At 46.2% G+C, this 23,950-nt stretch overlaps 2 protein-coding genes and 1 long non-coding RNA gene across 4 annotated transcripts in view; 1 reads left to right on the top strand and 2 right to left on the bottom strand.

Annotated features, from left to right (window-relative positions):
• LOC118095070 (scavenger receptor cysteine-rich domain-containing protein DMBT1) overlaps positions 1 to 15,578 on the top strand; it is a 36,881-nt gene extending 21,303 nt beyond the window's left edge. For both annotated transcript variants that reach the window (XM_035135980.3, XM_035135982.3), the window contains 7 exons: positions 709 to 1,014; positions 3,786 to 4,100; positions 5,308 to 5,622; positions 6,968 to 7,297; positions 8,200 to 8,523; positions 8,604 to 8,735; positions 9,236 to 15,578. In XM_035135980.3, coding sequence (XP_034991871.1) covers positions 709 to 1,014; positions 3,786 to 4,100; positions 5,308 to 5,622; positions 6,968 to 7,297; positions 8,200 to 8,523; positions 8,604 to 8,735; positions 9,236 to 9,399 — 1,886 coding nt within the window. In that variant the 3' untranslated portion in view covers positions 9,400 to 15,578. The remainder of the gene's footprint in view (positions 1 to 708; positions 1,015 to 3,785; positions 4,101 to 5,307; positions 5,623 to 6,967; positions 7,298 to 8,199; positions 8,524 to 8,603; positions 8,736 to 9,235) is intronic.
• On the bottom strand, positions 7,297 to 9,236 carry LOC148683920 (uncharacterized). Its single transcript, XR_015946740.1, has 3 exons — positions 9,003 to 9,236; positions 8,155 to 8,680; positions 7,297 to 7,698 (listed from the first exon to the last, which is right to left on the bottom strand). It is a non-coding gene; the product is annotated as an uncharacterized LOC148683920 (long non-coding RNA).
• LOC118095075 (uncharacterized) lies at positions 14,744 to 23,289 on the bottom strand. The gene is made up of 4 exons (XM_035135999.3): positions 23,011 to 23,289; positions 19,404 to 20,382; positions 19,110 to 19,236; positions 14,744 to 17,811 (listed from the first exon to the last, which is right to left on the bottom strand). The coding sequence occupies exons 2-4, from the start codon at positions 20,100 to 20,102 to the stop codon at positions 16,832 to 16,834; spliced, it is 1,806 nt and encodes a 601-aa protein (XP_034991890.1). The 5' UTR covers positions 20,103 to 20,382; positions 23,011 to 23,289; the 3' UTR covers positions 14,744 to 16,831.
• Between the last annotated feature and the right edge of the window lie 661 nt (positions 23,290 to 23,950).

The following is a 23,950-nucleotide window of genomic DNA, read 5'->3' as shown; positions in this document are numbered from 1 at the left end:
CTCTTGTCTCTGAGTTTTATTGGCCTCACTCAGAAGATAAGCCATTCTTTTGGCTTGCAACAATATTTCTTTAAAACAGAGGAGGACTAGAACCAGCTGTGGAAGGCCAATCCAGATTAGGGCTGTCTGAGGGGGTTTCAACTCTTTCCTCCATTGTGTTTTCCTTATGAAAATTCCCTCTCCACTCTCAACCTGATGTTCACCTTGGGAGGGTGTAAATGGCCATTTCTGAGGCAAACACCAGCATTCGTTGAGGGAAATGGCATGGGGAACAGCTTCTCCTCATGGGAAGAAAAATGACTTGATGCATTCATGCCCTTTGTGAGAAGAGGCGCAGCCTCCTTAGCTATTAGACTTAATGTCATGTGACAAAGACACATGGGAGCAGGGACAGCAAGGCAGGCTGTAACTGTCAAGTCCCAACTGCCAAAGTGTAACTGCCAACTGCCATTCTAGGCTTGACTCTCTCTGTTCCAGTTTGTGTAACCTGACAGTCATGAACATCTTTACCTCTGTGTTTCTGTAACTGAGCCTATGTTTCTGAAACTATATTTTATGAAGAACAATGTTTTAATAAAGCTTTCATTATTTAAAGAAAGAACTCTGCTAAAATAATTACCGCTGCGCGTCACATAAGATGTTCAACAACCTTGCCAATAATGTCTTGGCTTAATGAGTGGTGTCCTTCAATGTTTCATTTCCCGTCAGAACTCAGGCTGGTGAATGGCTCAAGTCGTTGCTCAGGAAGAGTGGAGATCTTCCACGACCATCAGTGGGGCACTGTGTGTGATGATCGCTGGGGCCTTAAGCAGGCTGAGGTCATCTGCAAAGAGTTGGGCTGTGGCGTCGCTTTGAAAGCTCGTACAAAAGCTGCATTTGGACGGGGAACAGGGCCCATCTGGTTGGATGATGTGAACTGTCAAGGAACAGAAACAGCCCTCAGTCAGTGCCCAGCAAGCCCTTGGGGGATCAATAACTGCAATCATGGAGAAGATGCTGGTGTTGAGTGTGCAGGTAAATTATATTCTGTTCTTAATGGTTTGGAACATACATGTTCCTATTACATAAACCTGCGTCCCTTTTGCATGAAACTTTGGAGACCTTGCACTGCAGGCCATTGTCTTCCAGGCTCGTGTTGGCTGGGAAGCAGGACCAAGTCTTCTTCTTTGCCTAGACTGTGTCTAGTGGAGAAGGAATAGCAGGGAAACATGGCTCTAGCACTTTAGAGCAGGAGCGATGAGCACCAGGGAAACTGAAATTCTTTCTTTGATCTGGCGACTGAATGATAACTAGGCTTTCAAGTTTTACAATGGTTTGTACTGTATTTGCATAGAGGAAGACTGAAAATGAGGTAAATAAGCAAAGGATACTTTTTTTCGCTTTGAAGGAATTTGTCCTTCATGCTGCCTTGTTTAAATGGTAACCCTTCTTTGCAACATTCTTTGCATTTCTAATTTAAAGCTAAAAGTTGTTAAAACTTAACTCATTTTACAAGTTGAACCTATGTAATTAGAAGTGAGCATTACTGAGCTCAAGGGAGCCTATTTGTAGGTAACTATACATAGGGGTAACATCATGTCATATGGCAAATCAGGAATGTGATTCCAAATTTCCGCAGCCGAATTCCAGCTTAACTGCTACACCATCCACTGCCAGCTTCCTATTTTATGACCATCTGCTGGCTCTCATAAGCTGGGTATTGTGCTATATACTGCTGATCTATCTCCCTCTTAAGTTTGAGAAATTCCCCGAAGGGCATTTGCAGGATATAATCAACAGGGACAGGAAAGGAGAACACTGTGTACACCATCTGTGCTTAAATAACTCCACTGGTCACCAATATGTCACCAGGCCACATTTAAAGTCTTGGTGTTAGTATAGAAAGCCCAGAACTAGGATCAGCTTACCTCTGCGAGCATCTTGCCTTGTATATCCCAGATACTTCAGTCCTTGGAAGAGGTACTCATAGTAGTGCCATAAGTTCTCATGGTTCATCTTATGTCTACTAAGAGCAGGGTCTTTAGTGTGAAGGCACCAGTCCTTTGAAATGTGCTTCCAGTGAACATCAGGTAAGCTCCTCTAGTTTTTGCATTTAGGAATCTGCTTAAAACTCATCTGTTCACCCAAGCTCTCCTTGAGGGGTGATCAGCCATGTTGTTGTTGTTGTTGATGATGATGATAATTTATTATTTATACCCTGCCCATCTGGCTGGGTTTCCCCAGCCACTCTGGGAGGCTTCCAACAGAAAAATGAAATAAAATAATCTAAAGGTAAAGGGGCCCCTGACCATCAGGTCCAGTCATGTCCGACTCCGAGGTTGCAGCGCTCATCTCGCTCTATAGGCCGAGGGAGCCGGCGTTTGTCTGCAGACAGCTTCCGGGTCATGTGGCCAGCATGACAAAGCTACTGGCGAACCAGAGCAGCGCACGGAATCACCGTTTACCTTCCCGCCGGAGCGGTCCCTATTTATCTACTTGCACTTTGATGTGCTTTCGAACTGCTAGGTGGGCAGGAGCTGGGACCGAGCAACGGGTGCTCACCCCATTGCAGGGATTCGAACCGCTGACCTTCTGATCAGCAAGCACTAGACTCTGTGGTTTAACCCACAGCACCACCTGGGTCTTGCTGTTAGTATAGAAAGCCCAGAACCACCTAGATTATTTAAAATAATCTATTAAACATTAAAAGCCTCCCTAAACAGGGCTGCCTTCAGATGCCTTCTAAAAACCTGGTAGTTGTTTTTCTCTTTGACATCTGATGAGAGGGCGTTCCACAGGGCGGGCGCCACCACCGAGAAGGCCCTCTGTCTGGTTCCCTGCAACTTGGCTTCTCGCAACAAGGGAACTGCCAGAAGGCCCTCGGTACTGGACCTCAGTGTCCGGGCAGAACGATGGGGGTGGAGATGCTCCTTCAGGTATACTGGAATGAGGCCATCTAGGCTTTAAAGGTCAGCACCAACACTTTGAACTGTGCTCAGAAACGTACTGGGAGCCAATGTAGATCTTTCAAGACCGGTGTTGTGTGGTTTCAGCGGCCGCTCCCAGTCACCAGTCTAGCTGCCGCATTCTGGATTAGTTGTAGTTTCCGGGTCACCTTCAAAGGTAGCCCCACGTAGAGCGCATTGAAGTAGTCCAAGCAGGAGATAACCAGAGCATGCACCACTCTGGCGAGACAGTCTGCAGGCAGGTAGGGTCTCAGCCTGCGTACCAGATGGAGCTGATAGACAGCTGCCCTGGACACAGAATTGACATGCGCCTCCCTGGACAGCTGTGAGTCCAGAATGACTCCCAGGCTGCGCACCTGGTCCTTCAGGGACACAGTTACCCCATTCAGGACCAGGGAATCCTCCATACCTGCCCGCCTCCTGTCCCCCACAAACAGTACTTCTGTCTTGTCAGGATTCAACCTCAATCTGTTAGCCGCCATCCATCCTCCAATGGATCAATTCTGATCTACTGATGGGTAATGTGTTTTGTACTTGTCTAAAATGTACTTTTATTGATACTTAATGCTGTTTACCACCATGGTGGTTTCCCTTCCCTCTAATGTGGGCAGCATAGAAATTTTGCAAATAAATAAAAAGAACTAAATGTATTTATTGGCAAACACAGTTTTTGGCAAAACCTTCATTTGTCAGAATAATGGATAGCACTGGTCTCAGTCCAGATGACATTAGGTATAACCAATACTAGCATGAGTAAAAATGAAACATCATCTTTCTTGGGACTCTTGGGACCAATATCTGTGGCTTTGTGTTTCCATGTTATAACTTTTACCATTCCAGATCCGGTGGAGATGAGGCTGGTCAATGGCAGTCATCGGTGTTCTGGGAGGGTGGAAGTGTTTCATCTCAACCAATATGGAACTGTGTGCGATGACAGCTGGGACCTAAATGAAGCCGTCGTTGTGTGTAGGTACCTTGATTGTGGATCAGCCATAGCTGCCCCCCGTGGAGCTCAATTTGGGCGAGGAGTCGATCCCATCTGGTTGGATGATGTCGAATGTACAGGAACAGAAACTTCTCTCACTGCTTGCAAGGCCAAGCCTTTGGGAACCAATGACTGTAACCACGGAGAAGATGCTGGTGTTGTATGTTCAGGTAATCTGCTCTGGTGCAATATCCTACACAAAAAGGAGGCAGTGACAAGGCAAGCGGGTCATTCCTAGCTCCATAAATCCTCTCAATGATTCCTGATCTTCACAGCAATCCCTGATTTGAGCCATTCTTTTAAAATACCAAACCATTGTCCCACATCTTCCTTACAAAGTCTCCTCCTGGTGATGGTGGCTCCTTGCTTGAGACAGGGAGATTATCTGACTCATCTGCCATGAACCGGACTTAATTTTTGCATGCCACCCTTTTTCACAAACAAGAGGTATTTGATTGCATGTTTTTATTACACATACCAGCAGCAGAGTACTAATACAGGTCTGAGCTCATAGTGGCAGCAGAGTAATGCAGTTTGACATCTACAAAGTGAAACAGGATGAACTGACAAATCTGTTATTTGTTTCCCCTACAATCTGAAGCTGACTGCATGTTCATGATGAAGAACCATCATCAGATCGTGTTGGTTTCTGCCAGCTGTTTAGCACAGCCAGGATGAAAAGGGAAACAATTCATCCAAGTCCTGACATTGTTTTTTTTAGAGCCACTTGGAGTTGTTCTCTGTGGAGTTAATCATTTAACCCTCCTGTTTTATTCTTAGACTAGCTGTACCCGGCCACGCGTTGCTGTGGCTTAATCTGTTAAATGGAAAACAGAAAGCACAGGAGATATAGATATGCCGTCCAAGGGGCCCTGGCTGCGGGCGCCATCGTGGGGAAGCCGGCGGCAAGCTTCCCATTGGCGCAGCAGCTGGGGCCTTGGACAGCAGCGCTGCGCAGCCGCTTCGGCTGAGCAGGCAGAGGCAGAGGCGGACCACAGCTGGCAGCATTCCTGGCCATCAGGCCCCCCCCTCCAGCTGCCCGCCGCGCCTGGCCCTGCCTGGTGGAGTGCGAGTCCGGCATCGCCGTCGTCAGTCCTGCCCGGTGCAGGTGAGAAGCAGAAGACACGCCATGGCAGTGTCAGGAGTATATTTAGTATAGTGTGTGTTCCTTTTACGTCCACCAGAGGGCGCTGTTTTTGGGGAAGCCTGTTTTTACCTGTCACAGGTATGACATCTATATAATATAGGTATATAAAAACATATAAAAACATGTGTGTATTTGAATGCAAATTGTGTCAAAATTTCAAAGCAATTGGTGAAGAACTTTCAGAGATTTAAGATTTTGAACAAAAAACATTTACATTTTTATTTATATAGATGATCTCAGACTAGTAAATGGTACAAATCGCTGCAGTGGGAGAGTCGAGTTCCGGCCACCCCACAGTGATCAGTGGGGAACCGTTTGTGACCGTACATGGGATTTGCAAGATGCTGAAGTCATCTGCAGGCAACTGGGCTGTGGAAAGGCTTCAGCAGCCCCAGGCGGAGCTCATTTCGGACGTGGATCAGGATCCATCTGGTTGGATAATGTGAACTGTAAAGGCACAGAAAGTGCCATCCAAGAGTGCAGCACAAATACCCAGGGGAACAATAACTGTAATCATGACCAAGACGCAGGAGTTGTTTGTTCAGGTAACCTGCTATGGCCACCTTGTTGTTTCCAAAATGAGAGTTGGGAATGACATGAAGAGATGGGGGGGGGGAATTCTCTGTTGGATGTGATGGAGGAGCAGAGGGACTATTTGAACAAGGCACTTTGACTTCCTCTCCCCCCCCCCCAATTTGTTTTGTATCAAAGTTCTTAAAATTCTTGTCAGTGTCTCTCAAGGACACCAGCTCTTGGGGGCTGAGGTGCTTTGCCCTCCCCCCATCTTTTTTTAGGGGGTGGGCCCCCCTCAATATTCAGAGGACCCCCACATACAATGCCAGGACATCATGCAATGTCATGCACACAACTTTAGGACACCACATTGCTTGGGAATATTTTTCAGCCTGAGAGGCACAATCCCTTCTGCATAGATTATAGTTTCTACACATGCCTCGCTACTCTTCCTCTATCTAGGTAAACAAGAACTCCAAGACATGTTGCAGTCAGGCAAAAACAGTCCTTTCTATTTGGGGCTTCTCTGGGAGGAAACACAGCTTATAAATTTAACAAAATGAACAAAAAGGCTTTATATTTGCATATACTGGTACACAGATGAGGATGCAAGTAAAAACTAGCAATCAAACTAAAACATAGATCTTGCAATAAGCCTGTTGTAGTCTGCACTTGACCTGAATCAGAACTCACCTACCACTGGTGCTGTTTGACAATTTATGGACAGCATGAATTTATAAACACAATATAGAAAACGACAAATAAATGAGTAGCCATTAAGTATATTTTTGTTATGTCAGTATAATGTCTGTTTCAGAGCCTGTTTTATTTTTTAATCTATTGTGTAAAAAGTGAAATTCAACACAGACACCCTTTCATATTTGGAGGGATGAGCAGAGGCCCAAAATAATAACTTATTTAGTTTGTGCATAAATCTTGCATTGTGGCCTGTGGAGATGGGGTGTGACCCATGGATAATTCTGAGGCCCAGATATAGAGATTTGGAGACTTCTGGTCTTGCAGGGAGAATGTCACAAAGAGACGTGTTAAGATGTGGAGTGAAAGGTGCACAATTTCAGCTTGCCTAAGGTCAGACTGCAGACTTGGGACAGCAGCCATGTCTTTTCCCCTCCTGCTTTGAAATTGCTTTCATTGAGCTTCTTGCTTCCCTTGTTTTTTCCTTGGTCATGAGATTCTTGGTTTTCCCAGTTGAAGAAGTAATGGGCCTGCATTTCCTGTGTTTTAATTTTCAGAGCTTGGCAATTGCTGCAGATAAACACTTATGCTCACAGTCCCCCATCCCTTGTGTGGATGGGGAAACTTTCAGCCACATCCTTACACTTGTCTTGGTTTTTGTTCATATTGGATTCTCTATAGAGTCATCCACCATCAATGTGGTTAACATCAGACTAGAAGATGGCCCAAACTCCTGTTCTGGGAGAGTTGAAGTCATGCACCAGCAGCAGTGGGGAACTGTGTGTGATGACGGGTGGGGCCTTCCGGATGCCAGCGTTGTGTGTAAGCAGCTGGGATGCGGCATTGCTTTGGAAGCCCTACACGGGGCACACTTTGGACGAGGCCCTGGCCCTGTCTGGCTGGATGATGTGAACTGTACAGGCACGGAAACATCCCTGAGAGACTGCCGGGGACGTTCTGTAGGAGAACATGACTGCGATCACTCGGAGGATGCTAGCGTGGTGTGCTCAGGTAACTCTTTCAGGGCATATAGCACACATGTTGTTGTCGTTTAGTCGTGTCTGACTCTTCGTGACCCCATGGACCATAGCACGCCAGGCACTCCTGTCTTCCACTGCCTCCCGCAGTTTGGTCAAACTCATGTTCGTAGCTTCAAGAACACTGTCCAACCATCTCATCCTCTGTTGTCCCCTTCTCCTAGTGCCCTCAATCTTTCCCAACATCAGGGTCTTTTCCAAGGAGTCTTCTCTTCTCATGAGGTGGCCAAAGTATTGGAGCCTCAGCTTCAGGATCTGTCCTTCCAGTGAGCACTCAGGGCTGATTTCCTTCAGAATGGATAGGTTTGATCTTTTTGCAGTCCATGGGACTCTCATAGCACACTTATAAATCCTTAATTTGGAATGAATCTCCAACTTTAAAGAAACAAAATAAAAACACCTTCAGAAAGCTGCAATTGTGAGCAAAATATTATCATTTAGTTTAGCGATTTATAAAAGTATATCCATACTGCCATATCATAAAATATCAGGGTGGTGTGCAAACGATTAAATATAAAACAGGAGGAGGAAATTCTGTAGTGACCAATGCAACATTTGTAAGCTTCTTTACATAATAGCTCATATTTTGGCTAATATTATTCAAACTCTAATTAACATTCAACTTTTTGTGTAAACTGGACTGATCTTCTCTAAAGCATAATCAGTAAGTTTAAATGTGTTTTTTTTCTAAAATTGTGTTTAAAAGAAGATCTGACCAACATAACAGTTTTGCAAACTCAAAAAATTATCTGTAACTTAGACAAATTTTCAAAGTGCTGAAATGGCATTGAAGTGGGTGCCAGGGAAGCCTTTCTGGGCAGACTGCATCACCTCAGCAGGGAACAACCTGTGACTTCTTCCTCTTTCTTCCTCCAGGCCCTATGCAAGTGCGATTGGCTAATGGCCCCCATTCCTGTGAAGGGCGAGTGGAACTGAATCAAAATGGCACTTGGGTCTCTGTTGGTGACTCTGGATGGGGTCTTAAAGAAGCCAAGGTGATATGCCGGCAACTGGGTTGTGGTGAAGCATTGTCGGCACCGACGGGAAACCAATATGGCAACGGTGTTGGCCCAGCCTTTCTGAATGAAGTGCAATGTACTGGAGAAGAAACATTAGTCACTGAATGCTATGCCGCCCCCACAGGCCCCCATAAGTGCATCTGTAACTCCTACGCTGGAGCAGTGTGCAAGGGACATGCAGGTACTTCTGTGATCCAGCCCATTCTTAAGGAACACTTTAAGGGGTTTAGAGGAGCAAATCTGACATTTCTTCCTTCACAGCCTCTTCTACAGCCGTTGCAGTGATCCTGAGTCTCTTGGCTGCTGCTCTGCTCATAGGTGCTGCTGCTCTGCTCTACCTGAGGAAAAGGAGAGGGAAATCAATTTGGGTTAACCCTTTAGCTGGGAGAGGAGGTAAGAATGTGCCAACCAATTTTCCAGCCTAGCCCACCTGATTGGCAATCCCAGGGCTAGTCTGCACTGATGTTTTTGCAGAAGGGAACCTGTGCAATTCCCACCTGATAACCATCTCCTGCCCTGAATAGCTCACCTCTTCCAGGTTTTGTTTCACTTTCAGTTCACAAGTTATAAAATAGTGTTTCTGGAGTATACCCCAAATGCTGCATACAAGAACAAGAATTCTGCATTATATACATTTATTTAAATTCAGTACAGTTGTACCTTGGAAGCCAAACGCCTTGGCTCCCAAACAAATCAGCTCCTGAATGATCAAAACCCGGAAGTGAGTGTTCCAGTTTTCAAATGCTTTTCAGAAGCCGAATGTCCGGCTGTAGTTCCTGTGGTTCCAATAAGAAGAGAGTGCAAGGATCTGTTGCTGGAGTATAATGGGATGTTGGAGTCTTGAGATCACTAGTCTGGGAGTTCAATCAATTCACTTTTTTGTGTTGTTGCAGAAGCATTTATGGAAAACATCACTGTTGGATCGGATATGGTCAATGGCATTCGAGAGATGTATACCCGGGGAAGAGAGCAAATTGCATCTGAAGGTGACTCTGATGGTGACACCATCCACCTGGTGAAAAATACTTCTGACTCAGCCACAGACGACGCGAACTGAGAGACAGAGAGCAGGCAATGGTTCAGATGCTTGTGAGAGATAAGTTTCATTCTGGAAGATTGGTTCTTCCTTCTGCCATCCCCTTGCAGAAAGACATACACTTTCCACCAGCTCTTGTGCCATCACCACAAATGTTCAGAGACTTGGTGTGTTTTGCTGTGTTCCCTAGGAATATTCAGATATCCTGATTTCTGGGAGTAAGGGACATTAGGAAGGGACAGAAGACAACAAACTAGAAGACCTTAGAAATATCAATGGTGCCAAAGCTGGGTGGGGTGGGGTGGGGAGGTTGTAGAAAGTTTGTTTCAAAACTTTGCCTTTCTTGTCATTAACCTTGCTGTAACCATTATAGCACATACCGATCGCATAGTAAATAGTAAGACCCAGGAACTGTGCCTTCTGCTGCTATTCCAACGCATTTGCAAGAATTGTTTCAGTACAATTTTCCTATTGGGAAAGGGGTCAGATTCTGACAAGTGTCTCTACAACATGAAAAGTGAGGTGATACAGTCCTTGCATGAGGACTGTACCACTTTGTTGATCATACGCCTTAATTGCCATTTCCTCCCACCATCCAAGTGCTAACCAGAACCAACCCTGCTTAGCTTCCGTGTTTTTATGGGGCAGCACAGCCTCAATTTCCTTGCTTTAATCTAACCCATAGTAAATTGGCCAGTTGTTCAATGAGGAAAACTGTTCAGTTGCATGTGCTGTTCCAGATGAGTTGAATTATGGATTTGCCTGTTTATTAAACATTGATACTAGACTAAAAAGTTTGTCTTGTAGCATGACCCTAAGCACGTCTACTCAGAAGTAAACTGCAATCAACACAAGTAGGATTGCCGCCTTAACAGGGAAAAGCAAAAATGGGACAATCCCAATTCTCAAGAACCCAGGACGGTTGTGAACATAATCATTCTTCCAGCTATACCAAGAAGAGGAGCAACAATTGTGCTCCTATATTGCAATTAATGTTGACCACTGTAGACTGTGTTCAGACACTGTTTCAGCAGTGATCATCTAACCAGGGAATGCAGGGAGCAAAGCATGTAGCAATTAAGTTTTTCAATGTTAAAGATTATATAAAACGTATATTGTCAATTCGCAAATTATCCACCCACAAGAAAATCAACTAGCGGATTAGTAGTTATGTTTAGAAATTCACTAAATGGTTGGAAATCGAAAAAGCAAGGTTTTGTTGCCACATCGCCTTGTGAGGCAGAATTTTCTGCATTATCAGAAGCGTGTAACAAAGTCACATGGTACATCCAGGTATTACATGATTTGGGATATAAAGTAAGACAGCCTGTGACAATCTATGAGGATAATCAAGCTTGTATCGCAATCGCTAATTCAGGGTATGAGCTTTCGTGTGCATGCACACACTTCTTCAGAACACGGCTACCTACCTGTAACTAGATCTATAGGACACACTTATTCATTCATAATCGGTTTGCATAATCGGTTTACATAGTCATCCCCACTCCTGGTTTAATATACCTTGTCATAAACCAGAGGGGTGCTTGTGTGTTTCTTGTTTTCTCTCCAGCTGAACTTTCTGTCTCTCCCCATTGCAGATGCCACCACACAGAATCCCCAGCCTTCTTACTGGAATTCAGATTGCCTCCATATATGTATTTATATTTCAATCCAAGGGAGTAGGTTAGAGGAGGAGAAGCAGCAGAAGCAGGAAAGTGCCTGGGCAAACACCAATTCCCCCTTCCCTGTTTACTGTGCCTCTCTAGGGGTCACCTTTCCTTCTCCCTTGTTTTTTTAACCCTTGGAGTTGCTCGGCTCTGGAGACAAAGCAAGGTGTGGCAGGGTCGCCAAGAGCTGCTTGGCCTGGCCAACTTTTTTTGACAGAGGCATGAAGCGGCAACAACAGGCAGAAATGCAACTGGTGCAGCGCAACAAATGCAGAGTTGTGGCAAGGGAGGCTGAGTGTGGCTACTCTCCCCATACTTCCTAGGGATATTTATGAATCAAGTGAGTTCAAATCCACGTTGGTGAATATTAGCACAGAACAGGGAGGGATTCCGGATTAGCTGATGCAGAGTTTGCATATACAGTGGTACCTCTACTTACGAATAACTCTACTTACGAATGTTTCTACTTACGAATGGAGCTCCGTCCGCCATCTTGGATGCGGTTTAGATAGGATTTTTTCTACTTATGAATTTTTAGATAGGGTTGCTTCTACTTACGATTTTTTTCTCCCAATACATTCCTATGGGATTCAACTTACAAATTTTTTCGACTTACAAATGTGTGTTCGGAACGCATTAAATTTGTAAGTAGAGATACCACTGTATGATGTAGCACGTGGGTGAGGCTAATACATAATCAGAGACTTCCCATAACACAACTTTTCTTTTTTAATAACTACACAGAATTCTCTCTGGAATCATTGGTGCCGAGGGTAGTTCATTCTGCATTCATAAAACCAGTGCTTTCTTTCCTTAAAAAAAATGTTTAGGGGTATTCTAATTTTGACTGAAGAAAATCACCATTTTATACTTCAAATCGGGAAGAATAAATACAGTAAATTGGACAAAAGTAGATTCACAAAATGTTTAGGGGTATGTGTACACCCCCCCCCCAAGAAAAAAGCACTTTGCAATACAGTAATTAAACTGACCAAATCACTGTTTCACACATAAACATTATTAGGCAAGAATGGGTGGTTGGGAGGGCAGGAGAATTTTTTCCCACCTATTATCAGATGATCAAGATTACCTTTTAAAAGAAACAAAAAACTATTGAAAAGCTAGCGGAGCAATAGCATGCAGCAACCAGCAGGTGGCAGCCATCATTTTCAGTCCTAGATCCTCCTTAAATAAAATGGGAGTTGGGGTGAAATGCTATTTTAAGCAACCACATCTCCTTTCTATCTGTCCCAAGGCACAGCACCCTGCCCAGGAAGTATTGACACCTCCCAGTATCCCAGGGATTCAGTATTCTCTCAGTGCCTGCAAGGAAGGATCATAAGAAAGGGAGGAGCAGAGAGGGGCTTGCTTTGGAGGTGGCCACTGGCTGCTCCGTTAGGGTTGCCAGGCTCAATAGAGGACAGGACTTCTGTGCCTTTAATTGCCCTGCTCTCTTTTGAGACTGGAAACCTTAAAGAGAAACCAGCAGACCAGGTTTCCAGACTCAAAAAGAGAGCAGAGCAAATTAAAGGCACAGAAGTCCTGTCCTCTATTGAGTCTGGCAACCCTATGCTCCGCGTCCATCAAGACCAACTCACCCTGCCTTCAAATTATTTGCCTGACTAGCACAAAGGCCTGTGGTGGTAGGTATTTAGTAGCAGCAGGGTGCTGAGGACATTTCACATCTTCCTTCTAGGGAATATATGGACAATTAACCTTGCCAGTACTGGATGTCTTTTTAAGTTAATTTACTCAGGCTGGTTCTCTGCAATAGCACCAGGGTGAGAATGAGACTACATTGTGTGCAACCATGAGTAAAGAACTTTACAGTGGGAGAGCAAGCGACCTTCAGCCTCTCTGCTTGGAGCTAGTGGGCTCCCAGGATATCACGAAGGACATGCCACATGACATCTCCAATGTACAACAGGGGAAATGTAGGCAGAGGTAAAAGTAGAGCAATGCTGAATCTTAAAATAAAGTAAGACACAATCTTTGTATGTTAAGTAGGCGAGCTTATGCAAGCACGGACAATCTGAGGGTGAGGGAATGGACTGAGAAGCATCACTTTTAAAGGAGACTGCTAAAATATAAACAAACCATGTTTTGTATTGAAATGCAGTCAGATATTGAACAGGCCACAATCGGTAGGGATTTCACAGAATTTTGACACTCGGTGGCCTGTTAGCTTAATGAAACTAAATATGGGATTGGTGTTTGTGCCCAAGTTGTGAGGCACTCATTTGAAGCAAGTGTTGTATTTTAATTCTGGATCAAGCCAGGAGAAGAAAAATAAATAAAATAATAACAAAGAGAGAGATTCCGGATTTGAATCGGTAGGCTCCAAAACTAGCAAAACTCTTTACATATGTCAATTCTACAGGCAACCTTCCTAGGGACTGGGAGCAAAGTACTGTGGTCCCGATCTTTAAGAAACGGGAGAAAATCTAATCTGGCCACTTATCACCCAGTTTATTAGACATTATATCCAAGCTCTATGTTTGTTACTTATTGGAAAAGTCTGAGAATTGAGCAGAGCCGAACAATATCATTGGGGATCAATAAGCATGCTTTTGTCAGGGGAAGTCAACCATAGAACGATGCTTTGTCTTAAACTATTAAAGACAGAAATATACAGGTGCCCTCAAATATCTATATGCTGTCTTTGTCGATATGACCTCAGTCTTTGATAGAATCAACAGAGAGATGTCTAAAATTATGGAGGCTGGGGATGAATAGGTGACCATTGACCTTAAGATCCTGTACACCAGAAACACAGTGCAAGTTAAGAGTAGGCAGAGATTACCTGGGGCGAACGTTTGAAACCAATAAAAACACTTCAACAATTCAAAGATGTCTTCATTATGTGACCACTGTAGTTGGTGCTGCTTGGTACTGTGGCATCGCCTGGGAACCACAAAGTAACGATCCTCTGTGTTTCAGGCTTCCGGTTTGCCTGCACCTCTCAGCCATTCTGTCCCTCACGACACTAGCAGTGTATTTATTTAAACTACTGTTATTCTACACTTCAGGCAAAAGGGGATCCCAAAGCGGCTTGTAATAATCAAGTATAAGATGGTCCCTGGTAAAAGATGTGGCACAAAAGGAACAAGGATTTTGAGGGAGGAGGAAAAAAGTAAACTTGAAGACTAGATCTTAGCTTCAAAGGTCTCGTAAAAGTTCCTTCCACCAAGGAGGGGCACAGCAAGTTCCCTGCAGCTGCTCCTTTTCTGACCAATGGATGTGGCCAGGTTGGTCCCCTCTCGCTGTGTGGTTCTTCCTGGAAAGATGAGGTCACAACTCCCCCCCCCAGTGGCACATAGACCCCTGGCAGAGGCCAGAGTGCCTTGCCCACTTCTGTGCTGCCCGGTCTCTAGCTCAAACTCTGCTGCCTGCCTTCACAGCTCAAGATCACAGCTCCCATCTCCACAAATTCTCTCTCAAGAATCCCGCAACTCTTCTTCCTTCTGTTCAGTTTCCTGCTGTCAAGTCCAACTGCCACTCTCCAGTTTTAACTGACAACATTCCAGTCTCCTTGACAATGGTTGCCTAGAGCAATTCATGGTCTTCTGTTCTCTCCAGGAACATCTGCCCCCATGGTCTTAGTCACCAGCTTAAGTGTGCACAGGATGCCTAGTTTAGCACACACAGTCACACAATGCATTTAAAACACATTTAAAGAACATGACTGACTCCAGCTGTATAACTAAACATTGATTTATTGCTATTTCATTATTTACAAAGCAAATCTAAAAGCTGCCAATGGTTTATTTAAATCAGAGGATCCCAAGGTATCTAGGGTGTGTCAAGGTTATAAAAAGTTTGAAGTCTTTAAACAACTCCTAACATTAATCAAGGGCTTCAGTCTCCGAAATGAAGAGCAGTGATTCCCTAGATTGTGGAACATGTCCAATTCATACAGGACACGGAAATGCTTTGTAGACTTGATCACATGTATGTGCACGTGCTTCAGTTTGGGCAGAAGTACATATGAGATCCATAGGTGAAGAGTGTGTGTGTGTGTGTGTGTGTGTGTGTGTGAGAGAGAGAGAGAGAGAGAGAGAGAGAGATGGGGGAAGCTACTGACAAATCAGTTTCAGAATATGCAGGCCAGAGCCCCAGATCACACCTAATGCTGCTAATTCAATGAGCCCCACTGTGCAGATGGCATGAGCCATGTGAACATGGCAGGACTTTTAAACAGAATCTCCCAGACATCACTGCCGATGTTGTTTCTGACACCTTCGCTTCTGTGGCATCATGGGAAAGATGCCATTATCATTAAGCGATGGCTGGTTGGTGGATGTATGGATCTTGGCATATAGATCTCTGGATAGAAGTCATTTACCCTGGTCCTGCAATGGGATTCAGGCATGCAAATAAATTGCTATGTATGGCTCTCCTTAGATTTGCTAAAGTGTGTTTGGGTGGTAGGGGAGAGTAAGGAGCCACATCCAGTACAATGTGGCTGTGCAGTGTTCCTATCCCACAAATGCACAGCTACACAAAATAGTCACCTTTGACAATGCTGAACAACGGTTGAAGAAATCTAGGTGCTCCTGTCCCCCAACAGAGCTTACGTTACTCACTTATTTCATACAGAGAAAAGGTAGGTGACCTCTTTTATTATGCTTTTTATTTGTGACTATCTGTGTGTAAAAAGACACATCAAGTTTAAATACTAGACTTGACAATTCCCAAAGATTTTGGGCCATTAACAGCAACCTCCATGTTGTTCCCTCTGCTCCTACATACTCATCCAGGCTAACTTCTACTGCAATCCAAGACACATTTACCCAGGACTAAGGCCCATGGACCTCAATGGGATGCGCTGCCGAGTAGACATGTAGAAGACTACTCTAAGGTTTAGGGACTATTCTTCATCAAAAATGTAATGGACAGAATAATCTTTCCACCCAAAATAAAATATATACATACTCACAATAACTGCTGTGTCATTTTGAACTAAAAATGACTATATAGAACTAATAAAAGAAAAAGTAACATTAATGGGAAGAGGTTCACCTGCCCCTCTCGCAAATGCTGCTCTGCTTTCAACAATGGCCAAACCCACACGGGAAACATAATGGCAAGAGTCATCTACTGACTATTTGCAGCACCTGGAAAAGCAGATCTCCTGCTGCCTTTGAACACAGGAGGTTTCCTACAGGTCCAGCTATGCAATGAGAAACCCAGTCTGAAGAACATTTGTGGGCAGGCCCTTAATCTCTATATTTCACAGAGATTTTGTTTAAAAAGCAGAGAAGCATGACGACACAGATCAGCCATGAGAGGACTTCCCCAGAGTCCTCCCTGCTTGAGCTCCATCCTGGGAAACGTTAGGCCAGTACAGTACATGGAGCAAATTCCCATTTGCCTTAGCTGCATGGTCAGCAACGTCCTCCGAACAAGCCTTGCAGGCAGAGCCAGCGACTTCTTCTGGACCAGAGTCCAGCTGACAGGCTGGAAATCGGAAGAAAGCAAGGAACTGGCCTTTGAATTACGTTTCCGGTCACTGCAGAGCGAAGGAATCTTTCCCGAATGCCCTGGTGAGTCTGTCGCAGTAGCCAAATCACTGGGGGCAAGGAAAAAGCAGATTATTCACACCTGAGCTAGGTTGTCCCCAAACAAAGTCAAGCTATGTCCTTGAGAGGGGTCAGGCATGGAAGAGGAATGAGACCTATCAGCATACCCAGAAGAAACCTCAGCACAACACCTCTAGCATTTCCCTCCCTTTGTAAGGCTGAAAGGAGTCAGGAGCTGGGAGAACATGCTCAGCCTGGTTCCTTCTAAGCTATTGACACATCTTTCTTTTCTTTATCTGGAACGTCTACCTTCTCTTCAGTCTCGCTTGCTTTCAGTTTGCTCTTTGCCTGCGACTCTGTGGATCCCAGAGGCTTGCTTTTCTCGGCTGCTTTCTCCTTTGTGTGGATCCTCTGGTGCGTCACCAGAGCACTCTTCTGCCGGAACCTTCTCCCGCACTCGAGGCAGCGGTATGGCCGCTCCCCAGTGTGGATCCTGCGGTGTATCAGAAGATCCGAGAACCTGGTGAACCGCCTCTCGCACTCGTCGCAGGGGAAGGGCTTCTCTCCCGTGTGAATTTTCTGGTGCCTGGTGAGGTCCGACGGGTAGCTGAACCTTCTCCCACACACGCCGCAGCAAAAGGGCTTCTCTCCGGAATGCGTTCGCTGGTGAGAGATGAGGTTGGAGCGCTGGATGAACCGCTTCCCGCATTCCGCGCAGGAAAACGGCTTCTCTCCTGTGTGGATCCTCTTGTGTATCTTCAGCGTGGAGGAGGAAACAAACCTCTTCCCGCATTCCAGGCAGATGTAGGGCTTCTGCCCCGTGTGGATGCGTTCGTGGACCTTGAGTGCCGACTGGTGGCTGAAGCACTGCTGGCAGTGAGAGCAGCGGTAGGGCTGCTCCCCGGAGTGGACTCTTTGGTGACTAACCAGAGAGGCCCGCTGGGCAAAGGATGCTCCACACTCAGTGCAGATGTGTGGCTTTTCCCCCGTGTGAATCCTCTGGTGTCGGGTCAGGTGAGACAGCTGGCTGAATCTTGTTCCGCACTCCATGCAGCGAAAGGGCTTTGCACCGGTGTGGATGTTCTCGTGCTTAGCCAGGTCAGATGGACGTGCAAAGCATTTGCCACAGTCGATACAGATGTGGGATTTCTCCTTCCTAGGAATCAGCCCGGAAGTAGAACGTGTTCCCTCTTCCTTGGGCCCTTGATGAAATGGACCACCAGCTCTGTTTGTATTCTTGGCACCTGTAAGATTGGGGAGGGAGGGGAGATAAATCCTGAAGTCATCTGTGGGTTGCTCAATGCACTCATGTGACTAACATTTATAGATGAAAAACCATGTGCATTAACTATGTCATCAGCACAACTCATTCTGCTTCTGGCCAAGGCTGTGTGTATGCTGCAGTTCTGTCTGAGAACAGAAGAAATGCAGAAGAGTGTGGCTGTAGGCATGTACGGAATTCAAATTTGCCAACACTCAGCTTTCTTTTGTTCTAAAACAAGTTTCTAGTCCTTATGACTGTGAAAATATGCTTGTAGGTAGATGGACAAAGCGCATTTTTCCGACCAATGTATGTTTTAAGCAGCCAGAGAGGTGGCTGAATAAGATGCCCAGTGTCTTCAGAGCAAGGCTTTCACTTCCCTGCACAGATCATTGCCCCCTCCCTAAACCACAATAAATTATTGTAATATGTTGTGATAATTTACGTAAGTTATACATACAACACCAATAAACTATTCATGGTACAAGCTTTCATGGTACAAGCTTTCAAGGTACTATTCAAGGTACAGATTTTAATTTTTTTTAGCGTGCCATACCAACAGCTCAGTTTATAGCACTCTTGCAGAGTAAACAGAATGATAGACCTGGAAGAGACCTACAGTAAACAGCCATCCAAACAGCATAGCCCTCCATAAAATCTCTCCCCCCTTCCCTGCAACAGAAACCTAAATAAAACCTGAGGGGGGGAAATCAACCTACAGAACAAATAAGTTCACATGATTTGTGTAAGTAAGCCAGGCTACATGCTGAAGCAAAAGTCTTACCCCAAAAAACCAGAGAGTAAGCCAAGTCCATCCACTGCATATTCTAGAGAAATGTTAGCTGAGACAATCCCATGAGCTCCTAACATCAGCTGTAACCGCCCTGGTGCTTACTTTCCAATAAGCAGATGACTGAGGCTCAAACTGCACGTGTTAATTACAGCATCGCCACAGAACAGGAGTGGGGAATCTGTGGCCCTTCAAATGTCATTAGACTCCAACTCCCATCAGTCCCAGCCAACAGGGCCAATGACCAGGGAGGATTGACTCCTTACAACAGCTCTGGAATCTTTTATCTTTTTTGCTAAAACAGATAGACACAGCTGATCCTTCTAGAATGTAGCGTTTGCCACTAAATTCTAGAATTTCAAACCACTCCTTTGAATACTTTCCAACTCATCTAAATTCCTCCTTGAACTATGGCACTCAAATTGGGCATGGACGTTAAGCTGTAGCCTTAAGCTGGGCTGTGTTCGCAACAGCACAAGTGCAAGACGTACCTAATAAGCTGGTCTTCCCATTATCCTGCTGTCGGGCCTCCTTAGCAAGATGCCTCTGTCTGGCATCAGACACAGTCCGCTGGCCTTCGGAGAGATTCGTGGCTGTCTCCCGGAACGAACCAGAGTCCTGAAACAACAAAGAAAGTTGACACTTAAGGCCCTACCTGCCCCCCACCAACAAAAACATAATGGTTAACAAAATGAAGCAATGTTAAGGCAAAAACCAGAGGGTGAAAGCTCTGCCGAGCAGCCGCATTGCAAGACTTGACCGGCTTGCAATTCAACTCAACCCACCTGTGGTTCACTCTGCAAACTCTCCTGCTGCCTCAGAAGGAATCCTTCGGCCAGGGCCACCGCCTGGGCACAAGACTCGGGTCCGCGTTCTCGGACCCGGTTCTGGATTTCCTTCGGCAGGACAGTCAGAAACTGCTCCAGGATCAGCAGCTCCAGGATCTGCTCCTTCGTGCGGCTCTCCGGTTCCAACCAGCAATGGCAGAGTTCCCGTAAGCGACTGCAGGCCTCGCGAGGCCCCTCCGCCTCCCGGTAGCAGAACTGGCGGAAGCGCTGGCGCTGCGTCTCGGCAACACTGGAGCTGCCTCGCAGGGCAGCTGCTTTCACCTTCCCGTGGTCCCCTCTGTCTCTGGCATTCAGGCTGCTCAAGGCCTGCTGGGCTTCGGCGCTGAGAGTGGGCATGAGGCGGCTCATCCCTTCTCTAGACCACTGGCAGGCACCCACCACACGGTCAAAGGTGGCCAAGTCATCCCACGAAGTCAAGTCCGGCAGCTGTGGCGTTCCCCACCCAGAAGAGGAATACTGGACTGTTTTCAAGTACTCTTGCCACTGGGCTTCCAAGCGCTGGGGTATCCCTTCCTGCCGCGGCGTTGCCCATCGGGACAGATCCCGGGGGGTACCAGACTGGACTGGAAAAGCACCTCTTCCTGATCTCCCAGATACTTCTCCTGGCTCGGCGCCTGCTCGAGTTTGTTCCTCCATTTCCACAAGGTGTTGCCCACAGTTTAGCTCCTCATAGGTAGGTCCACACCTGCCCCCTCGTCTTCCTAGGGTTGGTGTTCTCTCAATTCAAGTGCTGAAGCCTGGTAAAAGGATAGATCAGCACCTGGGCGTACGTAACACCTCCGGCCACTTAACACCTGCCACTGTGGGGACTGGATACAGAGGCTTTCTCATGCAGCCCAGCAGTCATGGCTAACTGAAAGAAACCAGCTGAACCTGCACCCAACAGGTTTCCCATCCAAGCAGCTTGGTGTTGTTCCTGAGGGAAGACAAAGGAAATTAGCCAAAGCTAGATTTTGGCCATGGAAAAACAACATACCAGCCCATTGGTAAGCAACTGAATTATAATCAGCCAAGCTTATCGGAACTAAATTGGCTCCAATTACATTAAGAAACATAAAGAATGACATGAAAACACAACAGTGGTTGCTGGTAATTTCAACTAAAACACTGGAAACAGAGTTTAGATGGGCAAGGAAGGGGTAGAGCATAGTATACAGTAGTGTTTTTTCAAATGTTTTATCTTGAGGCCACAGACTCTCCATGGATTTGTCTGCCAAGGATTCTGGAGAATGTTATTGGTTGGACTAGCCTGCTTGCCCACAGCTATGGCAAAGCCGACTGGGCTTATTGTTGCTCAGTGGAATTCACCACCATGTGCAGAACCCTTATTCCCCTGCTCTGTGCTTTCCGCAAGGAAAAGCCGCCTTTCAAGAAAGCTTGTCCGCCATCACTGATCTCAGACAGAAACCTCAGTAAGCTCTCAAGAACCCCGAAGATGCCTTGCAACATTTGAAAACTGCTGAGTTTGCGCGACTTCCAGCCATTCTTCACACCACTCCTGCCCACAATCCCCCAGAAACCAAATTTACATGAAGTGTTCCCCTTCAGTAAGACAATACAGATCTATTTTTGCCAGGGTGGGGGTGGGGAGAGGGATTTTAAGAGCAAGTCTTTTTGTTGTTGTTAAAATTCCTATATGGAAAGCTTTCTTTCATTTATTTTCTTAAAAAAATCTTTTAGCCATATTTGGGCCTTGGACTCAATATCTAAAAGATCTGGAAAGCGCCGCACCAATTGGCCAACTCTTTTGATAAAGCAGAATCCTAATTGCAAATATAAGATTGCATTTGTGGGAGCCTCCAGAAAAATAATTATGATACAGCATCTTGTACTACAAGCAAAGGTGGGCATGGGAAATATAGAGCGGGGAGGGCCCAGGATATTTCAGGGGTATTTTTCCACTAACGCTTTATTTGAAACTGCGGCCTCAGAACATGGCTGGCTGCTGCAGGGAGAAGAGAGCCTCTTCGGAAAGAAAACAGAGATGTTGTTGTGCGGGGTCCAGAGAGGGATAAGCCGAGCTCTTAATCGGCTCAGGAGTTAAACACATTCTGCAGAGAATCAGCATCCACAGCGCTTGCTTGCCCTTCCCCCACAGGCCTTGATTCGCTGGGGGTCTCTTAATCCCCCACCCCACCCCTTAAATCCTCAGATGCTAACAGAATGGAAAGGCTAGCTAGAGCTCCTGCTAAAGTCTGCATTTTTCTCCAGGGTCTCTCTCTTTTTCTCATTCTCTCCCCCTCTCTCATCTGCTGCTCTTGTCCATCTTGACAAGAAGGTGGAGGTGAAACTGCATTCAAGAACTAAAAGCAGGGGGGGGGTTGAAAATCGGTGAATAGACACACACAAACGCAAGTCCTTTAGGAAAGCTACAAATTCCTTAATTATGCTGCATGTACAAAATCCACATTGATTAATCCACACCACATCCTGATCCCATGCTCACAATCATTAACTTGGATTACAAAACCTTCATCAACCCACATTGGAGGGATGGCAGCATTCCAGTCCTTTCACCCCTGATTCTACCACACCTTTCTCACAAGGAACTCTGAAGTCCTGGCTCCAAGTATTCCCTATCCCACCCCACCTCACCTCCCAATCCTCTAGTTTTTCTCAGAGTGGGTATAAACCCAGAATCTCAGCCTCAATGCCTCCACCCCTCTGCCCAAACACTCTGTTGCCACATGAAGTCATGCCACTGCATTCTCTTAATTAATATGAACTAAATGCTAAAACTCCTTTGCCCCCATACAAATGTAGATGGGGAATCCCCACTTTACACACAAGCCTGGATTGGAAGGGTGGTACAGAAAGCCACTCTTTAAGCACTCCTATTATGGGTAGAATAAGGAGGCTAAAGGATCTTGAGGGGCAAGAAATCTAAAGAGAACTGTCACAGTCCCCAGCACACAAAAAAGAAAGAATCCTAAGGCGGGATGTGAAGGCTCCCCCACAGGTCTCTCTCAAAGTGGAACCTGGCTTGATCTTTTAAAGCTGCAAGCTTTCGAAAGGAGAGGAATAGTGGGTTAAAAAATGGGAGACAGAAAGTTAGGGAACAACGTTGCTTCTGAGCTCTGGGTTCAAATCCAACCATGGAACCCCCATGTGCCCTAGGGGGCAATTCACAGGCTTGCCTCTTCAGCACTTTCTCTCCTCTTCGGAGAAAACTGAGCACTACTTCTTCACTTAGCTGAGGATAACGGATGTAGGAGGGGACTCAGATGTAGGGAGGGGGGCCAGGAGAATCTGGGTTCAAATCCCTGTTTAGCCAGGAAACTCACAGGGTAGCCTTGGGCCAGCCACTACGTCTTAAACCTACATCATAGGACACAAAGTCATTACAGTACCTCGGATAAAATAACGGTTTCTGTGCCATCGTTTCTGAGCCATCGTATACTTTGCACAGAAATCATTGCAAATTTGGACTGCAGCTCTCCAGCCGGTCGGATCTCACTCGGAGCCAACCCCACAAAGGTATTTTGGGAACAGGCGCACACCCTGCGAAAAGCTCCCTTCCCCCTCTCCCGTTTTGCTTCCCCACCTGCCTTGCAGGCTCCTCCAGATGTTTTTCCCTTTCCTCCTCGGCAGCTGGATCTTGCCTGCGCCCTGCTCGGACGGCTCCAGGCTCCTCGCCCCAGCCAGCGCTCTCGGCTCGGCGCTTCTCCTCCGCCCAGCCCCACGGCACAAAGCCCCGCTGCGGAAGATCTGCAGCCCTGCAGAGGCAAATCCCCCCTTATTAAAATTCAAATCCCAAGTTTTTGATCCTGGGAAGGGGAGGAGCAGGAAGGTGCCCTCGGCTAATGCATCCCCCCTCTACTCCGGCCGGGTTTCCTGAGCCTCTCTAGGGCGGACAGCGCACGCTCGGCTTAACCCTTGGCGTTGCGCAGACCTCGGCTGGCTCCGCAGAAGGAGAAAGGAGACTAGGAGGATAATTTTTTAAAAACAAAACAAAACACGGGAGTCGTTTCCTTGCAAGGTGCGAAAATAGCTCAGCTGGATAGAGCTTGGTGTTGATAGCGCCAAGGTTGCAGCTACATATTCCTGCATTGCAGGGGGCTGACGTAGATGATCCTTGGGGGTCCAAACGCTTACAGATCTATGAAACAGCCTCCCGCGTCAAGACTCCGCAGGGAAGCGAGATTCGTATCAGAGGCTGTTCTCACGTGAGCGACACAAGCCATCAAGTGATGTGAAGCGGAAGCGTGCAAAGGGGAGCAGGTGGTTGGATGGCAACTTCTATCATCGCTTACTGGTGGCCACGCTGGCTGGGAGCTGGGAGTATCAAACGGTACCTTGGAAGAAAGGTCACAGGTTCCCTGCCCTAAGGAAAAGATGCAAGATTGAAAATTGCATTGCCACATCTTCCAGGGTGGTGTCCTGCTCTCCAAATAGAACTTTTGTCAGAAAGGAAGGAAGGAAGGAATTCAACAGGAGCAACCTTTGCCCAAAGGCTCAGTATTGGAAAAGTTGGCTCAGGCTGC

This window comes from Zootoca vivipara, chromosome 12 (genome assembly GCF_965207765.1).
Source record: "Zootoca vivipara chromosome 12, rZooViv2.hap1.1, whole genome shotgun sequence".
Taxonomy (NCBI): domain Eukaryota; kingdom Metazoa; phylum Chordata; class Lepidosauria; order Squamata; family Lacertidae; genus Zootoca; species Zootoca vivipara.
The sequence above is the reverse complement of the archived record's forward strand: the minus strand, read 5'-3'. Positions and strand labels throughout refer to the sequence as shown.